Here is a 23,385-nt window from a genome sequence, read left to right as displayed (position 1 = left end):
CTCTGCGTAATTTCATTCCTGGCTGAGCCCCATGATCTGTAGTTCATAACCAGTGTCTGCTTCAGGATAGCTGCTCGTTCCCCCCCCCCCCCTCCACGTAAGAAAGGGAGAAATCATTTCTTGACTTCTTTCAATGTCACCCTATGTGCTTATGCTTGCTGGTAGACGCGATGCTGCAGCAGTGAGAGAGTATCTGCTCCTCTCCCTCCAGGTGTAGGACATTTGACTGATTATCGTTGCATCACGTGTTTGTGCTCCTGGCTGCCTTCAGGTGAGCTGCGGGCGCTGGGTAAAAATGAATGTCCCGTATCAGTATGGTACGACGGCTGTACTGTCTTCATTTATAAACTGGGGCTAGTTCTCAGCCTTCCCTTCCTGTGTAAGGAAGTTTCCGTCTGCCTGGATGTCATAGCCCGGGGAGCTGCCTTCCCCCTTTTTATCTCCTAATAAGTCTCTGTTTCTTATTCTGCATTCTTTATATTCATGACAAATGGGGGGACGCTGCCCCAGTGCCGGAAGGTTGGGGGAGGAGTAAGGCACGGGTCGGGTGTTGTTGGAGGCACCCTGTTGATTCTGACGAGAGATGTGCTTGAACACTGCCCTTATACTTGCCCATTCTCGGGCGATGCTTATTTTTAGAACCTAGGGAGGGTTGACTCTAGTCCGTGGTCATCCCAATTTTGCTTTTGCGTTGCTTGGCCGATTCAGCCAGGGGCATTGTCAGCGGACAGTACGCGGAGAACTGTATTCATTGCCAGTTTTCTCTGGCATAGACGGTACAGACCGACCGGTACATCTCTGCTAATCATTAAAGCACGTGATGCTGCTGGTGTAGCGCTGGAGTTATCGCCTCTTCTCTCTGTGCTCGTAAATACAGTGCGGAAAAAAGCTTGACGGGCTCCGTGGTTCCATGCTATGATCTTGCCAGGGCAATCCAGAGGGGAAAACGGCTGCGAAAAGGATTTCAGTGTGTTTCCCGAGGGATGACGACGAACATTTACCCAAACCACCCCGAACCATAATTGATTCAACCGATCCAAGGGGCGGGGGAGACTGCGGGAACTATGGGATAGCTACGGAAGAGCTACCCACAATGCAACGCTTCAGAAATCGACGTTAGCCTCGGACCATGGACGCACAACGCCAAATTACTGTGCCTAGTGTGGCCGCATGAAATCGAATTTATAATATCAGTTTTATAAAACCGATTTTAGCTAATTCGATATTATACCGTAGTGTAGACGTGGCCTGAGATGGCTGCCTTGTTTAATGACATTCAAGTTTTAATGGTGTGTTAGCATTGTAATCGGAGTGTACAAAGTGCCTTGATGCTAAAGTTCCTCAAAGTTGACCTATATCCATGCTGACAATTGCCATTATTAACATTAATGGTAAAAACAACTGCATTTGGGTGAAACCCTGGCCTCAATGAAGTCCATGGGATTTTTGCCATTGAGCCCAGGGACTGAAATTCTGCCTAGCATTTATGTAAATTCTGCAAGGAAAGAAACTTCTTTTAATGCCCCCACCAAGGGAAAATGGGACACCCCTGGGCTGGCCCAAGTTCCTTTGTCCCCCCGACCCTCCCCATGTCGGGCTGGTCCAAGCCTCCCTGCTTCCAGTTGGGCTGAGGTCCCCCTCCTCACTGGTGCCTGGGGCTGCCATTTACAGAAGGTGAAATCTCAGATGTTTTCCTAATATCTAAACTAAATCTCCTTTGATGCAAACTAAGCCCATTACTACTTGTCCTCCTCTTGGTGGATGTGGCGAATAATTGATCATTGTCCTCCTTCTTGTATATTTGAAGATTGTTACCCTCCACCCCCAGTCTTCTCTTCTGTAGACTAAAGGTGCTCAGTTTTTTTCAACCTCTATCACTTTTGCTGCCCACCTCTGGATTCTGTTCACCATAAAGTGTGGGGTTCAAAACTCGGCTTCAGTACAGGACTTCAGTGGAATTACAGCAGGAAAGAATCTAATCTGGTGTTTGGAACCTGGAATTAGGAAACCAGGCTCCTGGATTTTGTTCCCAACTCTCTGATGGACTTGCTGTGTAACTTTGGAAAAGTCATCGATCCTTGATGTGTCAGCTTACTCGCTCACCTGTGAAGCGGATGTAATAGTACCTACTGCAAAGGGATACTGTGAGGTTTAATGTTAACTTGGCTTATGCCATGTTTGTAGATCCAACCTTTACCCTGAATAGCTTCTATAATATTGCTTCCCCAAGGGGGCACTGGCTGCAAGTCACTAATTGAGACTCATAGAGTCCAAGGTCAGAAAGGGACTACTGTGATTATCTAGTTTGACCTCATGTATAACCCAGGGTGTAGAACTTCCCCCAGATATCAGTTTGGGGAGGGTCAGAGCCATAATATGTGCAAACAGGAATGCCTGCATTGCTCAGGAGTTTATTGCTCAAACAACCTCTAATTTGGCCCATTAACCCCAAATTCTCATGAGGCACAGCTGTTTTCAAAATAATCAGATCTGCCTGTGGAACTGTCATACAGAAGGAGGCCCAGGGTCCAGCTGATCCTGTGTCTTGTCTCTGACAGTCACTGGTACCGAATAGCTTCACAAAGTGTAACCCCCTTTCCTCAGAATGGGTAGTGATAAAATAACAGGCTCATCCATAGCAGAAGATTCTTCTTACCTGCAGGCAGTATGTAATTGGCTTCTGTCCTGAAGCATGAGGATTTGCATCTTTTATAAATGTTTATTCTATCTAAGACAACTGCAGACAGGCTGTCATTTATCTTGTCTTGAATTTTTGTATCCAGCCAAGCTTATTGCCTCCCTGATGCTTTCTAGCAGGGATTTCCATAGGTATAATTACGCACTGTTTAAAAAAATGGATCACTTTTTATCAGTCTTAAATGAATTGCCTTTGAATTGTATTCGGCATCCCCTTGTTCTTCTATTCTGGAAAAGCATACATAGAAGCACCTGACTATCCCTCTCTGTACCATTTATTATTTGATGCTTCTCTATCACGTTGCCTCTTGTTCTCTCCTGTCCTTTCCTTATCTCTTTAATCTCTCCTTCTAGGGAAGTCTTTCCATGCCTGTACTTTCCAGGCCTTCTGATTCTGCTGTACTCTTTTGAAATGAGGTGAGCAGAACTGAGCATTGGAGGGGAGGCGGTACCATTGATTTATATAATAGCATTCTAACATTTTCAGTGTTACGTTCTCTTCCTTAACACCACCCAGTATTTTGTTTTCCCTGTTCGTTCACTGCTGGATTTTAAGCGTAAGTTTTTCATTGAGCTGTTCACGATGATGCCGAGGTCTCTTTCCCAAGTAGTTATTAATTGAAACCAATCAATGTGTCAAGATAAATCAAATTTTCCTTCCACAGGTGTGTAGAGTGGATTAATTAGTTCTATAGCACTCTACCAATATTAAGTATTATAAAGTTAGAGGATATTAAGAAAAGTTTTATTAATAATTTTCAATGGCTTTATTGATAGTATGGTTGTTTGCCGATATGAATATGTCAAAATATTTGCAATGTATGCCATTTCCTACTGGCGTTCTAAGAACTGCAGTGTTCACTTTCACTGTTCTCAAAACTAATATGCATAAAGTGGAACTCTATTCTTGACTTAATTGCAAAACAAATTTGCATTGGGCAGAAAAACAATTCTGTTTACAAATAAGATTTTATTAACGTGATTATTCGACTCGTCCCTCATTCCTCCTCCTTCTAATCCACTCGAGGTTCATGATAATAGCACAATACTTCATTTTGTGTGACAACATTATCTTCACCAGTAAAAGTAGATTAGATAATCCAGCCAAACTGGCCTGGGAGACTGCATGAAAATACAGATTCAATTAGAAGACTGATAGGGAGGAGGGAGCTATAATTGCTGTGATACAAAGCTTCTTAATAGCCACAAGACTAGGACTTGTGCAATGATACCTAACACACCATTTCAGCCACTACTCTGGGAGTCTAAACTAATTTTCTATGGAACAGCTTTGAAAATACTCTTGGACCATTATAGTTTTTATTGGGATTCTGTGAAACTCTTTTAAAGATGTGGGACCAGCTGGTGTAAATTGCTGTAACTCCACTGATAACAATGCACATTGGCCAGCCAGGGCAGAAAACGTTTTTGGTGCCCTCCCCACCAAAAAACTAAATCCCATGGCTGGCCAATCAGTGGGGTGCAAAAAACCTCCACTGCAATCAATGAATGTTAAAACAGCTGACCAATCAGAGTGGCACCCCTGGAAAATGATGCCCAGACCAACAACCCTGCTCGCCTGTCCCTTCAACCTGCCCTGCAGAGGAAGAAGCAAAGTTACTTACAAAATTCTGGGTGCCCTGGACGTTATTTCATTCATTCACACGTGTTATTGGGTTAGGTCAGTCTGCATAGGTCTGGGTCTCTTTAGCACAGCATTGGTATATTTTCAGTTTGAGGACAGAGTATATTGGAATTTGTTAAGGATTTATTTCTTAGAAAAGCAGCTTTTGTCTATTCTAATCCTACCTGGGTTATCTTTGACACTTGCATTATCAGGATTTAAATACCTCCAAAATGCACTGATTTCTTAACTGCTGACATGTGTCAAGATGTATAATATCAGGGAAAGGACGTTAAACATTTTCTTCTGCAATAGAAATGGAACAATAACTAAAGCCCAGGTTTTACAATTGGTTGTGTGCAGAAAGAGCTCTGAAGTCACTGGGGGATATGCATGGGTGCAAAAGTCCACTTGGATCCAATTGAAAGATCCCAGCCTTAGCTGTCTGCTAGTAAGGGAGTTTGTCAGATATCTGATGGACAATGGATGCTACTGTTTCCTTCAGGCGAGTAGTGCAGTGAACTTTCTTGACCAGTCAGTGGAAGTCCATCAATATTCAGCTTGGGGGGGAATCTTAGTCTGAGAGAGGTGCATACCAAATTCATAATAATTTTAATACCTTCAGGCAGCTTTGAAAATCTTAGCCATACAATTGGAACCTCACTACCCATAAAATGACTCTTTTGTTTATTTGTATTGTGGTAGTTCCTAGGAGCCCCAGTCACGGACCAGGACCCCGTTGTGCTAGGTGCTGTACAAACAGAACAAAAATCTTTGCTACTCTATTTAAAAAAATCTGGCACTACTATTTTGAAATACTAAATTAATTGCAAACTTCTTATTCTGGTGTGTGCCTGTGTTTGCTGTTAGCATGATAACAACTACTCAGCAGCTGCTGAAATTGCTGGAAGCTTTGTCATTGATTTCAGTGGAAGTAAGATCGGACCCTCTTGGGTTGAGCTATTTGGTGCATAAAAACAGTGAATGTATGGAAAATCTGATACAAGTGAACTGTTAGCTGTAAGTTTCTCTGGAAAGAGAAGGCTTGTAGGATCATTTGGAATCTAATAACCTCTCTTCTAAAAGAAAAGCAGCCATGGTTATAACTGCTGGCGCTGCTGTGGGGTCAGGGTGACTATGCAAGGCTGGGTAGCGAGACACTCCTTGAATTCAGTGTATTGATGCACATTCAGATCCGGGTTGTCCAAGCTGATCAGAAGCTTCCTGGTTTATTGCATCGATTCTGCTAAATTCAGAGGTGCTGTCTGCAACACCCTAGCCCAATCCTCTGGAGTAGCATGCAGCCCCCTCACACCGAGGGCAATCTGTTTCCCTAATCAAAGCCCCCTAGGCTGGTGACACTGAGCTCAGCTTGGCCAAGGGCACTGTCCCAGGGATGTTCTATATGAGGGGGTGGAGGGAACAGGGGAATGGGAATTCTATTCAAGTTCTGTGACAGAAAAGGGAAAATACGGTGGAAATCCCCAAGTGCAGCAGGAGCAAGAATTTGTCCTAGCTGGGATGCTGTGCTCCTAGCTGTCTGTGGGTATGTGTCACTCTGCGCCGGGTAAATCCTCTGCCACAGGAGAACACAGGCTATTTCTCAGTGCTTTGCTCCAGCTGCCTGCCTGCACTTGGGCAGTGTTGTCCCTCTTGTCACCCCCTTGGTGGGGCCCCTTTCCTTTACTATGATAATAGTGACATTCAGCGGGAAAGGCTAGAAGCAAACATCAAAAAGCCCAGGCACAGTACCGGTTATTTATTCCATTTGTGTGTTTGTTTTTTACACCATCTAGGCTACAGCCTGGCAAACCTATACGGCACTTCAAAATGCTAGACCAGGAAGATGCAAGGAGGCAGCTTGGATAACACTTGAAAGAATGGCAAAAGCTTTGCTGTGAGGAAGAATTTCCCTGCTGAGCTCCTATTGCCAAAGGATATTTACCTGGCGCCCTGACAAGATCTGTTAGAAAGACCCCTTCTTCCCTGCTTGTATATGGCAAAGTTTCTTGCAGAGCTCCTGGGCTGCACGTTGCCGGACAAGGGCACCTCTTCCATGTTTGAGGTAGGTGCTTGTGTGTGCAATGGTGCTGTTTGACCTCTTGCTCTGATTGTGTGTCTTTTCCAGACGTCTCAAAGATGCTGTCTGAGCGTGGCTAATGTTCATTGTCCCCCTCTGAAGTGCAGGGATGAGGGCACAAAACTGGCGTTTGCATTCGCCTTTCTGTGTTGTGGTAAACCTCAGTAGGGTAGCTTCCCAGCTGACAGATTAGTGTGTTAGCTGTCAAGGAGTTGCAGTTTAACTGCATGCTATTGCCATTTCCCACTTGCCCGAGAAGCGACTGGCTTCTAAAATGAACATCCCTCCCCCTGCATTTCAAGTTAGCTGTATCCTCTAACAAAAGGAGACCAAACAAAGTACTTGGTTGTGGTCTGGGAAGTGGCAAGTACTTTTGACGTGAACCTTTCTCATTCTTGCAAGGAAAAATAACAACTAAAGGTCACAATAATCTGACCGTGAAATGGAAAGAATAAGGTTCTGAACATGAAGCTTATCAATTGCCGCAGAACTGGAACATGAGAGAAATGCCTCTTCTGTACTTCCTACACAGCCAAACTCCCAGTGTTTTCAACTGCAGTTTTATCTAAGTAAGGCTTTGCTCTGCGAAGTAGGATTCTTATAAGGTAAGGCCCTGTCCAAAGCCCACTATTAGTCAATTGGAGTCTCCAGTGACTCTTAATGAACAGTGCGCAGGTTAGAATTAACTGCAGGTGTCTAATGTGCATGTGATTAGTTGGGAGATTTTAACTGTTTACTTATTATAGAAGTGCTATATGAAACCTAAAGCGATCCTTCAGGCTGTTCTCCATCCAGGGCTGGCGCTTCCATTGAGGTGAACTAGGCAATCGCCTAGGGCGCCAGGATTTTCGGGGGGCGGCATTTTGCTGGGGGGGGGGCAGGTGGCTCCGGTGGACCTGCCGCAGTCGTGTCTGCGGAGGGTCCATTGGTAGGCGGCTCCGGTGGACCTGCCGCAGTCGTGCCTGCGGACGGTCCGCTGGTCCCGCGTGGCTCCGGTGGACCTCCCGCAGGCACTGCTGTGGCAGCTCCACCGGAGCCGCGGACCAACAAACCCACCACAGAAATGGCTGCGGCAGCTCCACCGGAGCTGAGGGAGCGGCGCGCGGGGAAGCAAACTGGCCGTGCGCCTAGGGCGCGAAAAACTCTAGCACCGGTCCTGCCTCCATCCCAGTACAGACATTGTCCCAGGATTTTTTTTTTCCAAAAGGATCTCTTCATTTATTATTTTCAAATAATTATGTAACAGCCATCAGGGTAAATTGGACCAGGCAGAGATGTAAATAGGGCTTAGCAAATAATAATTTATTTGTCAAACTTAATCTCACTCAGTTTAATGAATGCACCCAAGCAGACTTCAGACAAAATACACTGAGAATCTTGCAATTATATATGATTTTCTTAGCAGTCTTCCCTCCCCCACCAAATAGTTGATATGTGGATTCCAAAATTCAAGCTGTGTTGGTCTTACATAAATAGCACTTTCAGTCTGGTGATTGGATGACTGATGTAACCAACCATCACAGTACAAATTTCAAATATGCAATCTGCGTTCATCTTCAGCGGATATTCAAACACAAAATCAGCTCTTTGCAAGTATCCCTGCTAGTAGACTCAGCCACTTGAATGCTTGCAGAAGGGGAATGTGAAATAAGCAAGTCCAATCTGTTTTATTTTTTGAACTAGAATGAATGTTTACAAGAGAGATTTTCAACTGTTCAACCAGCCCTAGATAACCGACTGTGCGGTGTAGTAGGCACTGCCTTCCCTCAGGCAGAGTCTTAGAGCTTTGTTTGTTAGTAACAATGTGGTGGTTTCTCTTCTAAAGGCTGCTGCAGCTCCACTTACAGTATATTTGGAAGCTGTGCTTGGGAATAGAATCCCCCCTCTGAGCAATGGAATCTTTGAGCAAGGACTTCAGGATTTGGCTCGTTACATTAACAAGTGTTAATTCAGTAAATAATTGTGCTCTTCCACAAACAGTGTAATTATATGAGAGACTCTTATTCACTGAACGTCTAGGTGGGGTTACTGTGGGTCCGATCCTGAGAAATGCTGAGCATCCTCCGTAATGGAGTCTGAATTGTCTTCTCTGGCTCTCATTCTGCAAAGGGATCATCTTAGGTGAACATTTACACCCACATGGAGTTCCACTGAAGTAAACAGGATGCTGAAAAGGCATAAGGATCTGCCCAGGTGGATCTCATTGCAGGATTTAGGGTCTTTGAGTGCTTAGGCCAGGGCCTGTCTGTGTCCATCAGCCCCAGTAAAGAATCCTTTTTATATTAACAATAAATTACAAATGAGTCCTGTTCTCCCTTCCATTAGGGGAAACTGCACTTTTCTCTCCTATTCACTTCACAATGGATGCTGCGGGTGCTCTGGATTTGTGTGGGGAGGATATGTAGTTACCCTAGGCAAGATGGGAATTTGCCTCCAGTTGGTATTCATAACCTACCTTTGCACTTAGCACTCTTCTCCATCCACACTGCTCACTGCGGGAATCCCTGATCCTAAGCAACTAAGACAAACAATGTGGAATTTTCAAAACTGTTCACTGCTAGCTTAACTTTTCTCCCATTGAAATCAATGGTAAAACTTTCACCCACAGACTGTTGGGAGAAATTAACAGAGTCCAAGAAGCTGCTCTGACATTACAGAGCCCTGTAAACTCTGCAGTTAAAAAGTGCCATAAAAACACAGTCATAGCAGATGGGCTCCCAGCTGGAGCTAAAATTAGCCAGCTCCCCTGGAGGAGTCTGCTTCCTACAGCCTGGAGATTGTAGCACCATGAAAATATCTTGAAGCATTTGGTGAGAGCTCTTTTTAGAAAAGCTTTCTTATTTCATTTTGGTTTTATTTTTAAATACAAGACATTTGCCTAATAGTGTGTTTAAAAATTGTAACGTTTCTGTCCATTTGCAACATTTGTTTTAAGTTTCTCAAAAGTGTTGTTTACCAGACAGAAGAGGGAAGATTTATTCTCCTGTTTTTCTTCCATGTACAATATGCTTCCGCCCTGCTCAGTCAATCTAGCATAACAATTATGGAGCTTTAGGGATTAACCTATTATTGAGTGTATAGTGAAACAGCATGGGCTAGGTGCTTTGCAGAACCACGTTATCTACCCATATTAGGTACATCTATAGCCCACTATTACCATAGTGTCTGAGTGCCTTACAATCCCTAAGAGATTCAGCCTTGCATCTCTTCTGTGAACTAGGGAAGTGCTGTTGTCCTCATTGCATAGATGGGAAGCTGAGGCTCAGATTAAGTGACTTGCCAAAGATTGAACAGGAATTCAGCAGCGAGAAGAGGTTTAATTCTGAGTCTGTTCCTACGCTTGGGGAATGGGTGGATGGGAGAGGACAAAAGTGACTTTAAGGCACCTTTGCATTCCCTGTATTCCAGACTCATGTTGGGGCCTGTCCATTTTGCTTTGTAAAGGCTAGTGTAATGTGTACGTGGCTTCCCAGGCCCCATTTGGGATCTTCTCCACCTTGGGAGCATTATGTAAACCTAATACCTGTAGCTATTATTGTCCCCATTAAGAAAATAAGGCAGAAAAGTTAAGTGACTCTGACCAAGTGTACAGAGGGAGTTAGTATCAAAGCTGGATGAGAATACAAGAGTTCTTGATCTCAGTGTCCTCTGACGATGCTGCCCAGGCCTGCGAAAACACTGCTATTCAGCAGAATAGCTGGTTTAGCTGCAGGTAGTCAGCTGAGAAGGAGCTCGCAGTGGCCCTAGTACCACCAGCAGCAATGTGTGGTTTTATACACTCCAGAGGCCACCTCGGTCATGGGAAGGGTGAAGTCAGTGACAAACTTTCAGCCCTAGTGGTCAGTTTACATCTTCCAAAAGGGCTAGAAAGTTACGTTAATTGACAATTGAGATTAGCCCTGATAATTCTGTCCCACCCTTTTGAGTGCAGGCTTCAAGAGCATCAAGCTCTGGCTGTGTATCTACCTGTAAACCATATTGATGAAAGCAATTGATTTCTATATGGCAAATCATGGAAGCATGTAACAACTTCACTTATCATACGCCTCTGACCGTCTCACTGGCATTCTGTCCACTAATCCATCTTCCCGGAGACATGTTCCAATACTCCAAATACCTAAGCACCTTCAAACAGCTGGCTAAAAAAACAATCAACCTGCATCAAAACTTTTTCTTCCTTTCTACAAATGACATTCACGGTCTTCCCCTGCCACAGTTATTTCTACTTGAGTCCAAGGGCAAGCAAGACCCAGTCCTGGGTCAATGACAGCCTTTCCAGCCATTAAAATGTCATGACTAGAAAGGGGTGTTTCATATCACCATTTAGATGGGAGATTTCCAGCTTTCCAGTAAGATCCAGTATGTGTTTTAGCCCTGGAAGAGCCCAAGAGAATGGACTTTAAAACAATGATGTTTTTAAGCCTAAAAAATGCTGTTTTTAGGTAGTTTTCCTGGCTTCCATTGAGCTCTGCATGCTGGAACACCAGGTAAATAAGGTACTTGGATCTACAGGCGAAGGGATAAAAAGAATGTTGTTCCAAAGGAAAAAAATGTAAAACTCTCTCTAAAACAGTGTTTCTCAACTTTTTACCAGCTTGTTGCCTTCCTCAACGGTCAGGGATCTCAGGGACCAGTGTCAGTCAATGACCATTCATTGAGAAACACTGCTCTACATTGCTTCTAAAGTAGTTATTCAATAACCTGTCACACAGTGGAGAATACATGGTTTGGCATAAAGGTTTTTTTGTAATTTGCCTCCATGTGCACAGGCAGTAGCAATTCTATCCCATCTCTAGACTTAAAAAACCCAGCATAAGTTTGAGTGCCCTCTGCTTACAAGTGGCAAAGCTGTGGGTTAAGTGTCCACCCCAAACTCATCCTGATTAAAAAGTTGCATACTGCATACATTTTCCTTTTCTCACTCATGTGCATGCATGCACAGTGAATACTGTGTTTTATAAGGTTAACTTTGTGCACTTGCTATTCAAGTCACGTTAGTTTTGTCTTTTATCTATCGTTGCTGCTTGTTGCAGCATCTGTTAGTTTTATCTTAGAGCTGTCCCTTGAGCTTGTTCGTCTCAGGAACCGGAGAAAAGGCCTGTGGATTGTCACTTCCTTGCCCTGCTTCTCACAGAGCTGAGGGTTCCAAAACTTTTGGTACTTGTTCTAATTGCTGTTGGATTTGGGAGCATTTTTACCCTGTGCTTTAAAAGGGACTCGAGGGCAGCCTAGGAACTGAGTGACAGTGTGAACAAGAGTCCCCCTGTGGGTGCAAATTTTAGAGCAAGCATAGTTCCTGCCTGGGAGTATGATAGAAGCATGGTTTGGAATGGTATCTTTCAAGGGAGTAAGCAGCCCTATCTTATGGGATTTAAGAGGGAGTATGGTCTTGTGGGAATAACAGAGCAATAAAGGGGGCGTGGGGGAAGGAGGGGCTGTGAGATCAGAAAACCCAGATTGAGTGTCTTTGGGTCACTCTTAATGTCTCTGAGCCTCAGTTCTTCCCATCTGTATTATGTGCCTATTAAAATTTACTCCACAGGAGTGATCTAAGGATGTATCAGTTAGGGCCGTGTCCTGTGTCACACTTACAAGTATGCAATTGATTTCAGTGGAATCCTTATGGGGGAAAGATGCTGAGTTTCCTACTCCCCATGCTGACTCCGTCTGTTTACATTTGCCCCATGGCATAAAATCTATATGATGAGCTTCTCCTGTTGGTGTAGGTACTCCAGCTCCCCAAGAGGCAGTAGCTATGTTGACAGGAGAAGCCCTCCCATTGACATAGGGCTGTCTACACTGGGAGTTGGGTCGGTATATGTGTGTTGGTGGGTGTGGCTTATGTAGTTATACTGACACAAGTTTGTAGTATAGACCAGGGATCAGTTACCGTTTCCTTTGTGGTTCCCCCTTCTCTAACAAGGAATTAACCTTCTATACCAGCAGTAAACTTCTGCCCTGGTCCAGCTGTGCTGTTCAGTGAATAAGGAATTGGAACCAAAGCCCCACCTACTCCCTGCCCACCTCTGAGTCACTGATCATCCCCTGCTTCCTTCTTGTTCCTGGAGAATAGCTACTTCTTGCTGACCCATACTAGCAGTAGATCACATCTCCGTTGCGCTCACTTAGTAAAGCCAAGGTCCCTCCCATTCTGTACCCCTCCCTGTCCACGTGCTTCAGGAAGAAGTGGGTGAGTAACCTCACTTACTCCTATGTACTTGGACCCAGGATTCAGGTGGCCTGTGTAAGGATGCGCAAGAGGTTTTTACTCCCTCTTATGGGTGTCCAAGTCAGAATCTAGCCCTAAGTAAGGTACTAGTTACAATAACTAATAGGGGACAGAACGGCATCCTCTATACGTACAAAGCCAAAAAACCCAAATAAAATAATGGGAGAATGACTGAACTAGAACAGCAATGATGCTCTTTAGTGGTGTAGGTTCAGGCCCCCGAAGTCACCGGAGCAGGCTCAGGTGCAAAGCAGGAATTCTGAAGTTCAAGGCCATGATGACAAAGCTTTTCAGGCCTCCTTACAATACAGTTGGTCCAAATCTTTTTTCTTCCCCCCCGCCCCCGTGTTGATAGTCAAGTAATGACCCTTTTTCTTACCCTTGTTAGGAAGTCCACTAGACAGTGCAGCCTAGTCAGGGAGGTTGACTAGATTACTGAATAAGTTCCCTGTGGATGGAGGGGATGGGATGGGAGGGGAGGGGACCGATGGAAGTCCCATTGGTTGAATCATTTCCATCTGGATTTAAGAACATACCATAGAGGATAGCCCAGCCCTGGCAGGGGCCTGGAGTACATGACCGAGTAGGTCTTTTCTATCCTTAAATCTATAGGCCAGACTCCAGCAGCCTAGTTCTTACCATGTTGTACTTTGTTCCCCAAGCTATCCCTCTTGAAATGGGTGGGACTTCTCTAGGAGTAAGGGACTATTTGCTACAAGCCAGACTGTCAGGATCTGGCCCTGCGATTCTATAGGATGTGACAGCTGTGAATGCCTTCATGTCTTGCACCAGGAATATGGTAGCCAGTGGCTACACTTCCAGCACAGTCAGTGGCACAGTGCAAGCTATACAATACTAGTCTCTGTTGAAAAGGATTGTCAGATTGGGCTCTACCATACCCAGCCCGGGAGCTCTGGGATGCAGTCTGCCCACCCAGGGCCACTGTGGTGCCACACCACCACCTTTCTGTGGAATGTGCCTTTAAGGCACTGTCAAGCATGTAGGGAATGGGGTTTGTTTGGAATGTCACACACTATTTTATGCTTAGAAATTTTTCTCCATCTAAACAAACCAGTCCAACCTTCAAAATGAATCAATTTTTTTCCAATTAATCAGGGTCATATTTTTCCAGCCTTGAATAATTATTGGGGCTAATGTTTTTTTGTATTGCTCTCAAACAAGTGTGCAACAAAATTAATCACAGTTTGCAGAGCCTGCTTTCTATCCTGTAGGTTCAAAGAGAAGAAACCCTCCAACATAATGTATGTGGTAGGAACACCATAGTCAGTGACAAATTGAAAGGAATTAAAAGTTATAGTATGATTGTGAGCAAGCTTTGATAGTAACATACGTCTGGTTGCAGCACCTTGGATCTCTGCAAAAGCTTCTTCATGCTGATTTAACCAATTTATGTTTTTGAGTACAATTATTTTCATGCCTTTCCACGCACCTTCTCTTCAGCTGAGAGCTGGAATAGGGCATAATGCCTGCATGGATCCAAAGTGGAGTACAGTGAGAGAGACCCTTTGTTACGCCTCTGAAAGGTATAGCCAGCCTAGTGCTTAAGCATCACTCAAGCACCTCCCCACTTGGGGCAACACATGCTGCTGGCATGGCTAGCCAGTGATCTCCAGGCCTTCAGCCAAATGATCGCATGATGCACAGAGGTACTGGAGAAAGGCTCAGCCTGCTTACTCCCCTTTAGCACGCCCATAGTGGATTAGCCATCACTTAGCCCAGACTGATCACTTCAATTTCTTGTTGGTCTTCACCTGAACGGTATCCAAAGACTGCAGAGAATTGCTGCTAAAATTCAAGTCTCTTTTCTAACAGGCTGCAGGTTAATGTCTTTCTAGGGGAGGGGAGGTGATATTTTTCCTCAGGGGCCTGTGGATGACTAAGCCCCTGATTCTATAAAGTGCTTCAAGCAGGCTCAGGAGTCTGCCCTTGCAGAGCTCACTATAGCCGTGTGGCCAAAGATCTCGCCTCATAATTATCTTTGTAGAAGTAAGTGTCTTCCCCAGCAGGCTCCAAAACCCAATCCACACACATTGTGCTGTCCATCTGCACCCTCTTCCTGAGCAGAAGTGCCAAGAAGCCTTGTTTGGTTTTTACGTTCCCTCTGGGTGCGGTTTCCTTTCTCCATGTCTGTGGTGTGTATGGGAGAGTCCTTGTGCCCATCAGCGCATGATAACAGGCCCCAAAGCATCTGTTAGTGGTGTGCTAGGACTTGATAGAAACTAGGGAGTGACCATTATTTGAACTCAAACTCTGCCCCTTCCTCCCCCGGGTGCTATTGGGGCCCTCTGGGATCCTTTGAAACAGTCATTTCAATTGACACCCCATGGAAATAGGATCAATGAAACTGGAGCTGACCTTTATATGCACCCTTGCAAAGGATCCACCTGGACCCTTGACAAAGGCGCAACAGGCCTGAGCTGCACTGTCACTGATGATAGAGAGAACTGAAGTTTCTCTTCATGCATGTGAACTCTGGAATGGGTTGAAAATGTCTAAATTTGGATTTTCTGACCCCACCCCCAATCAACATTTATATTGGAAAAATAAATGGGGCCTCAGAGTGGGGCAATCCCATGCAGCCATTTAGAGGGCAGAACATTTTTAAAAATGGGCTAGTCACCACTGAGATGTCTTTCAAACATCTTATTACATAAATAATCTTTCTAGCACTTTTCATGCTCAAATATAACTGCGAGCAGTAAATGAATTCTCACTCCTTTCCCCAGCCCTCTGACAGGCTTGATCACTATGTGCCCTTGCCTGCTGGAGAGCTGACTCACAGGGAGGTGACAAGACTTTTTCAAGATGCCACAGCAAGTTGCTAACGGTCAGGAATAGAACCCAGGAGTCCTGACTCCTGGGCCCCAGTTTTATAGAAACTCTGGTGCTGCCAGGCCGAGTGAGAACACAAGGAAGAGGGATAGTGCTAATGTACTGATTTGCAATGTACTCTTGGCCTTGCATAGCTGCAGTCCTTAGGTGTGATCCAGTTATTTCCCTACATCCCCCCTGAATTCCCCCCCTCCCCACTAGTTACATGCCAATTTAGAGACTGTTTGGAAATCTGAATTGAAATTGAAACATCAATACACACTTTAAAAGCACATACAGTATATGATAAAATACATGCATCTGAAAAAGTATAATAGATTTAAAAAGCATGAACATAGACTAGCTTCCTTATACAGCTGTTGTTTTTTATGGTAATGTCAGTGCATTCATTTCAGTGATGTTGGCCAACCTAATAATTTCAAATGATGATTTGTAAGCAAAGTCTAAATGAGCTCTCCTTGACAGCTAGTGATGAGCTGGGGGCTGAGGGGAAAGGCTTCAGGATCAGATTGTATTTACATTCACACCTAATCTACCTAGGTATCCAGCAAACTTGTCCAAGTGATAGATTTTGGCTGGGGTTGAGTTACAAACCACTTGAATGTGGAGGGAGTGAGGGGGATGAAATGTTGTTCTTTTTGTATGAGTAAAGGGCAGTAGTTTGGGGTTCGCCATGCTGAACATTTGGGGTTCACCAAGCTGATTTGCTGTGCAGAGTCTTCGCTGTGAATAACAAGCAGGCTGCCCTTGCTTTTAATAAGTCAGTCTTGTAACAACCGTTATAGCTTATTCACATTATCTTTTTTCCATAACCTGAAGCTTAAAGGCCTCTGAGGAAATCTGCCTAATTAAAACTAAGGATAACGTTACACAACTCAAAAGCCCTTAATTAATGTTCTCTCAATCATTTGAGATCTAATGAAAGGGTTATTATCATGGTGTGTTTTTTGTGTGTGTAATATCCTGCCACTTGTATAGCAAAATACACATAAGTGAGTGGCAAAATTCCCAATTACTTCCGTGCAAGCAAGATGATGGCCTTGAAACCATAACTTAGTTTTCTGACAACTGAGCAGTGGCATTTCCTGCTTGCTTTGGAATTGACAGGATGCCCTTGAGTTCATAGTAGAAACTTGAATCTTATAAGAAGCTGATTGTTTTAAAAAGGCATGATTTATTTTATTAAATATACTAATTTCTTTGTGATAATTTAAAGATGGGCCTAAACCACTGTTCCCCCCGCCCCACCCCTCCGAGCCAGTACTTCCTGCACAGGAACTGCTGTTCCAGTGCAACTCCAGCAGTTAGGACGCTAGCCTGGGACTCGTGAGATTTGGGTTCAGTTCCCTGCTTCACCACAGACTGCCTGTGTGGTCTGGAGCAAGTCACAGAGCCTCTCTGACTCAGTTCCCTGTCTGTAAATAAGGGATACTACTACTTCGTCACAGGGGTGTTTTAAAGATAAATATATCGCAGGCTGGAAGGTACATGGATACGGTGGTGGTGGCGGGGGCTAGGAGTACTTATGATTCAGAACTTATTGCTATAATGGGCTAGAGCAATACTCCCATCCAAATACTCTTGAAGTTGGAGAAAATTCAGATCTAGATTCAGATTTAAACTCTGACTTAGGCCCATCTCTTTACTGTTAACTCCTTCTAAAAATTATCCCACTATTCCAAATTTAATATTGATTCCAAGAGGTTGTTCCTATCCCTATTAGAAACCCCTATAAAGCTGAGACCTGGTCTACATTTAAAATGTAGGTGAACCTAGGTATGTTGCTCAGGGTTGTGGAAAAATTCATGCTCCTGAGAGATCTACTTAAGTCAGCCTATGCCCCAGTATAGATGGCACTAGCTAACACCTCCTGCGGTGGGTTTACTACAGCAGTAGGAATGGAAGGGGTTTTTCCAGTAGCAAGTCATTACAATGCTACAGTGGCATAGCTACAGCACTGCAGCTGTGTCCCTGGAGTTCAGACATACCCTCAGTATGCTTGAGTTACTGCAGCTCTGCTGTGTCTGCAGCAAAAGGCAGTTTAGTGTGTTCTGCTAAACAATTGTTCTCTTTATATACTGTGAAGAGAGTTTTACCCTGAAGGTTGACTCTTTCCCTTCCTGTGCTTTCTTAACGGTGCCTTTTGTAGGAGGATTACAAGGCGTTTGAGAGGATTGTTTGCTGGTGGTTTTAAGTTGTGGCTTAGCACTTTGAATTCCCTGGAAAAGAGGTGGTGTAGAAATGGAGCATTTCTCTCATTCTATGGGCTACAATGCAAATAAGAGGATTTAAATAACAAGCACCAGAGCTGATTACGTCAGTCAGAGGGAAATCCAAAGGACCAGATGGTCACGGAACCTTATGAAGTTGTACGAGGGAGGTAGGAGGTATTAGGGGACTGCTCCTTTGAGGCCAGATCCTCAACTGATGTAAAATACGATCACTCTATCTACTTCAATGGGGCTGCAACTATGCATGCCATTTGAGGCTCTTGATGTGAGCCATTGGTACATGATACTTTAACGGAGTGGGGAGGAGGCAAGGACCATAGCACCCGCAGCTGAAGCCTGCAGCTGAAGGCAGTCCCAGATGTACACCTGGCTGGCTGGGATGTGACCTCCCTAGAGTGTGGGTTATACAAACCAGGGGAGCTCATCCCAAGCTTCAGAGTAACAGTGCACCTCACTGGGAATGGAACTTGGAATCTCTGGTTCTAAAAGTTGGTGCCACTATTGCTTGAAGTAAAGGACCACGTCTATTATCTTGGAGGTTGCAGCAGAGTCTTAAATCTCTAAGTGATGTAGCCACCAGACAGGGGCAGAGCCACAGTATGTCAGCATGGGTTACACCTGTATGTCACAGGGGTTTTTTGGCCCTAAATTTAGAGATGGAGCAGAACTGCTACTGCCTGTGCACATAGAGGCAAAGGCAGAAATGAAGGAGAGTTCTAACACACACTGCTCTAAAACACTTTCCTTCAGAAATGGTGTTTTTCATTGCTACACTGATAAATTGTACAATATAGCGTGAGTGCTACATGAAAGTGGAACTCTGACGTTTACAAACAGATTATGGGCCAGAGTGGTGGATGGGTGGCTCGGGGCCTTAAATGACATTTCCCAGCATCAGCTTCAGTGAATCTTGGGTTGTTTGGATTTTAAATGATTGCCCAGGAAAGGAGAAATTCAGCCAACAAAAGCCGAATCACTTTTGTGTGTCCTGCTTTAAAAATTGATGCTGGAATTTAATTTATTTTTTACAAATGCTATAAAAGTCTAAGGTCCTATTCTATCTAGGTGGTTTTAGCATGTCTAGTGCCATGAATATTAGCACCTTAAAGGCAGAGATAGTAAAGATTTCCCTCTCCAGACTAATGTCAAATGCTTTTCAGTCTATTACTGATTTTTGTGTGTCACATTATTAGGAGTTGGTGTCTTCTTATCAGGGGCGGATCTAGACATTTCGCTGCCCCAAGCATGATGGCATGCCGCAGGGGGTGCTCTGCCGGTTGCTGGTTCTGCGGCTCTGGTGGTCCTCCCACAGGTGTGCCTGTGGAGGGTCTGCTGGTCCCGCAGCTCCACCAAAGCCGTGGGACCAGCGGACCCTCCACAGGCAAGCCGCCAAAGGCGGCCTGCCTACTGCCCTCTCGGCAACCAACAGAGTAGCCGCCGTGGCATGCCGCCCCAAGCAGGCGCTTTGCGTGCTGGGGCCTGGAGCCGCCCCTGCTTGTTATATGAGCAGGATCCTATGAGGTGCTAAGCATGCTGGACAGATCTAGGCAAGCACTTAAGCACATGCTGAACTTTAAGCATACTCTATTTGTTCAACCTAAAAAGAGGGAGAGCTGAGACATTGCAACGTTCAGGCTTTATTCCTTCCTTCACATACGCTGTCCTCTCTCATCAACACTTCCTGAAAGCAGAGTGAAGATAGTGCTAGTGCCCAACCGGTTATTCTGCATTTTGTATTTGGGAATTCGATTGCTGAATAGTACTGGACCCTGGGCAGAACCCATCTGTGAGACGCCACTAGTTATGTCCTCTCCGTTACTATATTATACATAAGCAGACTGTTGTAGTAGAATGCCCCCCATTGGTTACCAATCTTAACACATGGAAATCAATGGGACTGCTACTATGCTTAAAGTTCAACGTGCGCGTACTGGCTTGGCTGGGTGAGGCCACGATGCTCAGCACAGTGCAGGCTCAGTCTCAAACTTTTCGAGGTCTGATCCAGAGTCCACTGAAATTAGTCAAAGGGCTCCCATTGACTTCACTGAGTTTTGGATTGAGCCCATATTAAATAGTTCAATAAGGCAGTTCCTTTCTCTGTACGCACACACAATCACAGCCAACTGGTTTAGTGTTTGGAAGAAGAATACCAGTGTGTTCTGCCTTAGAGCACAGGTGCTTTCTCTTGTCAGTATCGACGGGTGCTATAGTGAATCCCTCTCGGAGTAACAAAGATCACCTCAATCCATACCAAGCTCTCAAAATTAGTATAAAAAATAAATATCCCTGAAGCCTGGCACCTCTAGACCAACGGTTTTTGTGACATCATTAAGTAATGAACATTATTACAAAGAGGAAAAAGGGATGGGTTATACGGGAGTGGAAATTCATTTATGTATTACATAATAGATGGTACCTCTCAACTGTTTGATTAGAAAATGTATCATTCTTTTTTAAACTTAGATTTATTTCAGTCCCAGGTAAACCAAGCATTGTCACTGGACACTGTCAACATCAGACGTGCTGAAATGCCAGACTGAAATTACAGAAAGCTTTCTATGTCTGAAAGCAACAAAACACACCTCCTTTCAAACATTAATCGAGCCTTTTGATTGTTGTCTCTAATTTTGTATACGCCTGGAGCAGATTGAGAATATAGCAATGGATCCAAGTGAAATATGTTAAATTTATATATACATTTAAAAATTTGCCTACCCTTCTGAAAAATAGAAATTACTCTAAAATATAGAATTTAATAAATCTCCTTTCTCAATGTCTTTGCGGCATCCTGTCAAACTTTAGAGCAGGGATGTAATTCTCCATTAAATACTCTGGCATAGTCAAAAAAAAATTGGAAGAGTATCATTTTCTATTAAATTGTATAGAATTTCTCCGTAAGGGTCTTTTTGTTTTGTAGTGATGTGTTTCAGAGGTAGCTCTTTAAGATACATTTCAGGGGTGCTGGTGGTAGGGCAGATTGATATCCTTGACTGTGGAATGTGCACCCACCAAACCTGCCTCTAGACCTTTTGAGCACCTCATGCAGGACCCTTTTTCTCTACACCAGCCTTCCCACAATGATAGAACTAGGGCCAAATTCAGATGAGGCTCCACCAACATTCCTCATGGAATTCAGGCTGATTCAGGAAATAGCCTAAAATGGAGGGAAGGGAGAGAAAACATTTTAGGTCCTTTGTTACAGAACTAACATTTCCTAATGTGTATATAAAAGGTGGGTTGACGTGGCAATAAGCATATTGGAAATTCCTATATTCATACACCCCCACTAAATCTTATTAATGATTATATTTGTGAGGGGCGATCAGGAATTGACTAATCTGAATAGTTACAGTTGGAGTCGAATTGTTCTCTTCTGAATTTGTCTGCCTAATCTGTGCTTTTCTAAATCACCTTTCAATGTGGTATCTAAGGCCCTGATCCATTAAAGCACTTAAGCACATGCTTAAATTTAAGCATGTGAGTAGTCCGATAGATTCACTGTACAGTAACTGACTTCAGTGGGCCTACTCTAATGCTTAAAACTAAGCAATTGCCTCAGTGCTTTGCTGGATCCAGGGTCGAAGAGCCATCTGTTAAACATGTGACCAGCAAGTGCTCTCACTTCTTTTAACCTTCTACTTTCCCACTTCACTGTGACACGTGTTTTGTTTTCACACAAACCATCCTCTGCTCATGGCAAAAAATGAAGCTAAAACTATGGGATGAAGGGATTTTTTGGTAACCTTTTAGAAAAAGCAAAGAAAATCATAAATGATTATCTTAATTTTCTGTGTCTGTGTGAGATGTCTTATTCCTGCCATCTGTCATGCTGAGAACTTCATTATAGATTTTTAATCAGCATGTCTTTTAGTTGGGGATAGCTTAACCTTTCTCTCTGAATTCATTGGAGTAAGACCCACTAACACCAGGTCTGAAGTTGGTCCAAAGAGGTGATTTTACTTCACTATATCTCAGTGATTGATCTGATTCCCTCCCCCATGAATTCTCAGTGCCTCAGAGCTGAGATATAATCACTATTAATAATAATAAAAATGCATGGCACCTTTTGCAGACCTCTAAGCTTGTTAAGAATGAACAATGATATTGAGTGCACCAGCTCTTTAACTGTGCAGAGCAAAACTAAACAATTGTTTAGGGCAGAAAATGAAGAATGCCTTCTTATTTAATGACTCGGGCGCAGATTTTAAAAGTATTTTATCATTGCTCTCTTAGTGTAGCAACCCCTAACTTGGCTTGGGAGCCTGAGCCTCCTTTTCAGAAGTACTTAAGCATTTAAGAGTCTGTCTCACTGGAAGTTATTGAATCTCATTGAAAGATTCATGCTAAGTGCCTACGTCACTTTTGAAAAGGAGAATTAGGCTCCTAAGTCAGTTAGGTGCTGAGTCTTGAAACGCCTCAATACCTTTAGAAATCTGGGCTATAATGCCAAAGCAATGCCTGGCACTTTAGAGACCTATAAAACACGATCCCTGCCCTGAAGAACTGACAAATGTTCACAAGCAGGAGTGACAGCTCAAACTAGTAGCAGTTTTGGGTCAGTAGAGCATAATTACCTGTATTTGGAATTTGGCTGAGAGACTGGCTTATTTCATTTAATGTCTCATCATAAAGATAATCCCTTCTGCGGCGCAGTGCCCTCTCACACTCTGCTGGAGCATGATTCTCTTTTGACTCCAAAAGAAGCATGCTACTTGATTCCCCAGCACTGTTGTCTGGAGCACTTTGGTAAGTTCTTGTATCCGTCTACTAACCAGGCTTGACTGGTAAGATTTAAACCACCCCTCCCTCTCCCCAAAGCGTTATGTCTGTAGGCACCAAGGCGAATGTTGTATCTGCTTCCTGTTGGGTGATGATTCATCCTCTTGCACATCTGCTTCATTTGGATGACATCCTGTTGAGGAGACACAGCAGCATCCATGTAGACTAAAGGGCCAGATTTTCAAAAGTGGATGCACACAGTTCTGCGTGGGCCCCACTTGTACATGCACAAACTCCTCTAGCAGCTGGTCTGCAGTGGATCGGAATCTACTACATTTGCATGCATGGATAGATATGAGCATGTGCAAATCAGGGGAGTAGCTCATGAGCATTAGTTTTAGGTTTGCGTAAGAGTGTATGTTCTTGTCACTAAATGTGCACATCTGTCTGCTGATGAAGTGCTAGGCATGAACTCTCATATATTTGCGTGGGCTATGAATGGATAAGTCACTGGTCGCTTAGAAACAGGTAACTGTTAGGACTACTTTCCGAAACAATTCTGACTAGACTATATGCATAAGTACCATATGAACTGTCACACTTGACTGTAATGGTTCTCAAAGACTACTGTGCTTTGGTTTGCCTTGTAAATATCACACACCTTAATAGATGTTCCTGTTGTTCCTTTGGGGTAGTTTAAGGACCAGTGTGGATTCAGTATGGCCTCTTTGTTGAAGTTATTGTCCAGGGTTCCAGTTGTGATGTGCCTCTTCGTTTAAATATCGAAATGAGAGACTTATTCTAAGCACATACAAACACTTATCCCTTCTGTTTACTGCACACAAATGAAAGTGGTAAAAGCAAGAGGATTTGTATGTTCCTGTTGTCTCCCCCAAGAGGCATGTGATACCAGTGCAAGCACCATTTGTGTTTCTGACTAAATGCCAACTGA

At 43.9% G+C, this 23,385-nt stretch overlaps 1 protein-coding gene across 1 annotated transcript in view; it reads left to right on the top strand.

Moving 5' to 3' along the window:
- The first annotated feature begins 6,017 nt into the window (after window positions 1-6,017).
- The window catches only part of RASGEF1B (RasGEF domain family member 1B), a 370,888-nt gene continuing 353,520 nt past the window's right edge, over window positions 6,018-23,385 (top strand). Inside the window, exon 1 of the mRNA XM_075066097.1 lies at window positions 6,018-6,386. Coding sequence (XP_074922198.1) covers window positions 6,318-6,386 — 69 coding nt within the window. The 5' untranslated portion in view covers window positions 6,018-6,317. The remainder of the gene's footprint in view (window positions 6,387-23,385) is intronic.

This window comes from Chelonoidis abingdonii, chromosome 5 (assembly GCF_003597395.2).
Source record: "Chelonoidis abingdonii isolate Lonesome George chromosome 5, CheloAbing_2.0, whole genome shotgun sequence".
In the NCBI taxonomy this organism is placed as follows: Eukaryota; Metazoa; Chordata; order Testudines; family Testudinidae; genus Chelonoidis; species Chelonoidis abingdonii.
Note: the sequence above shows the minus strand (reverse complement) of the source record. Positions and strands in the feature narration are given on the sequence as shown.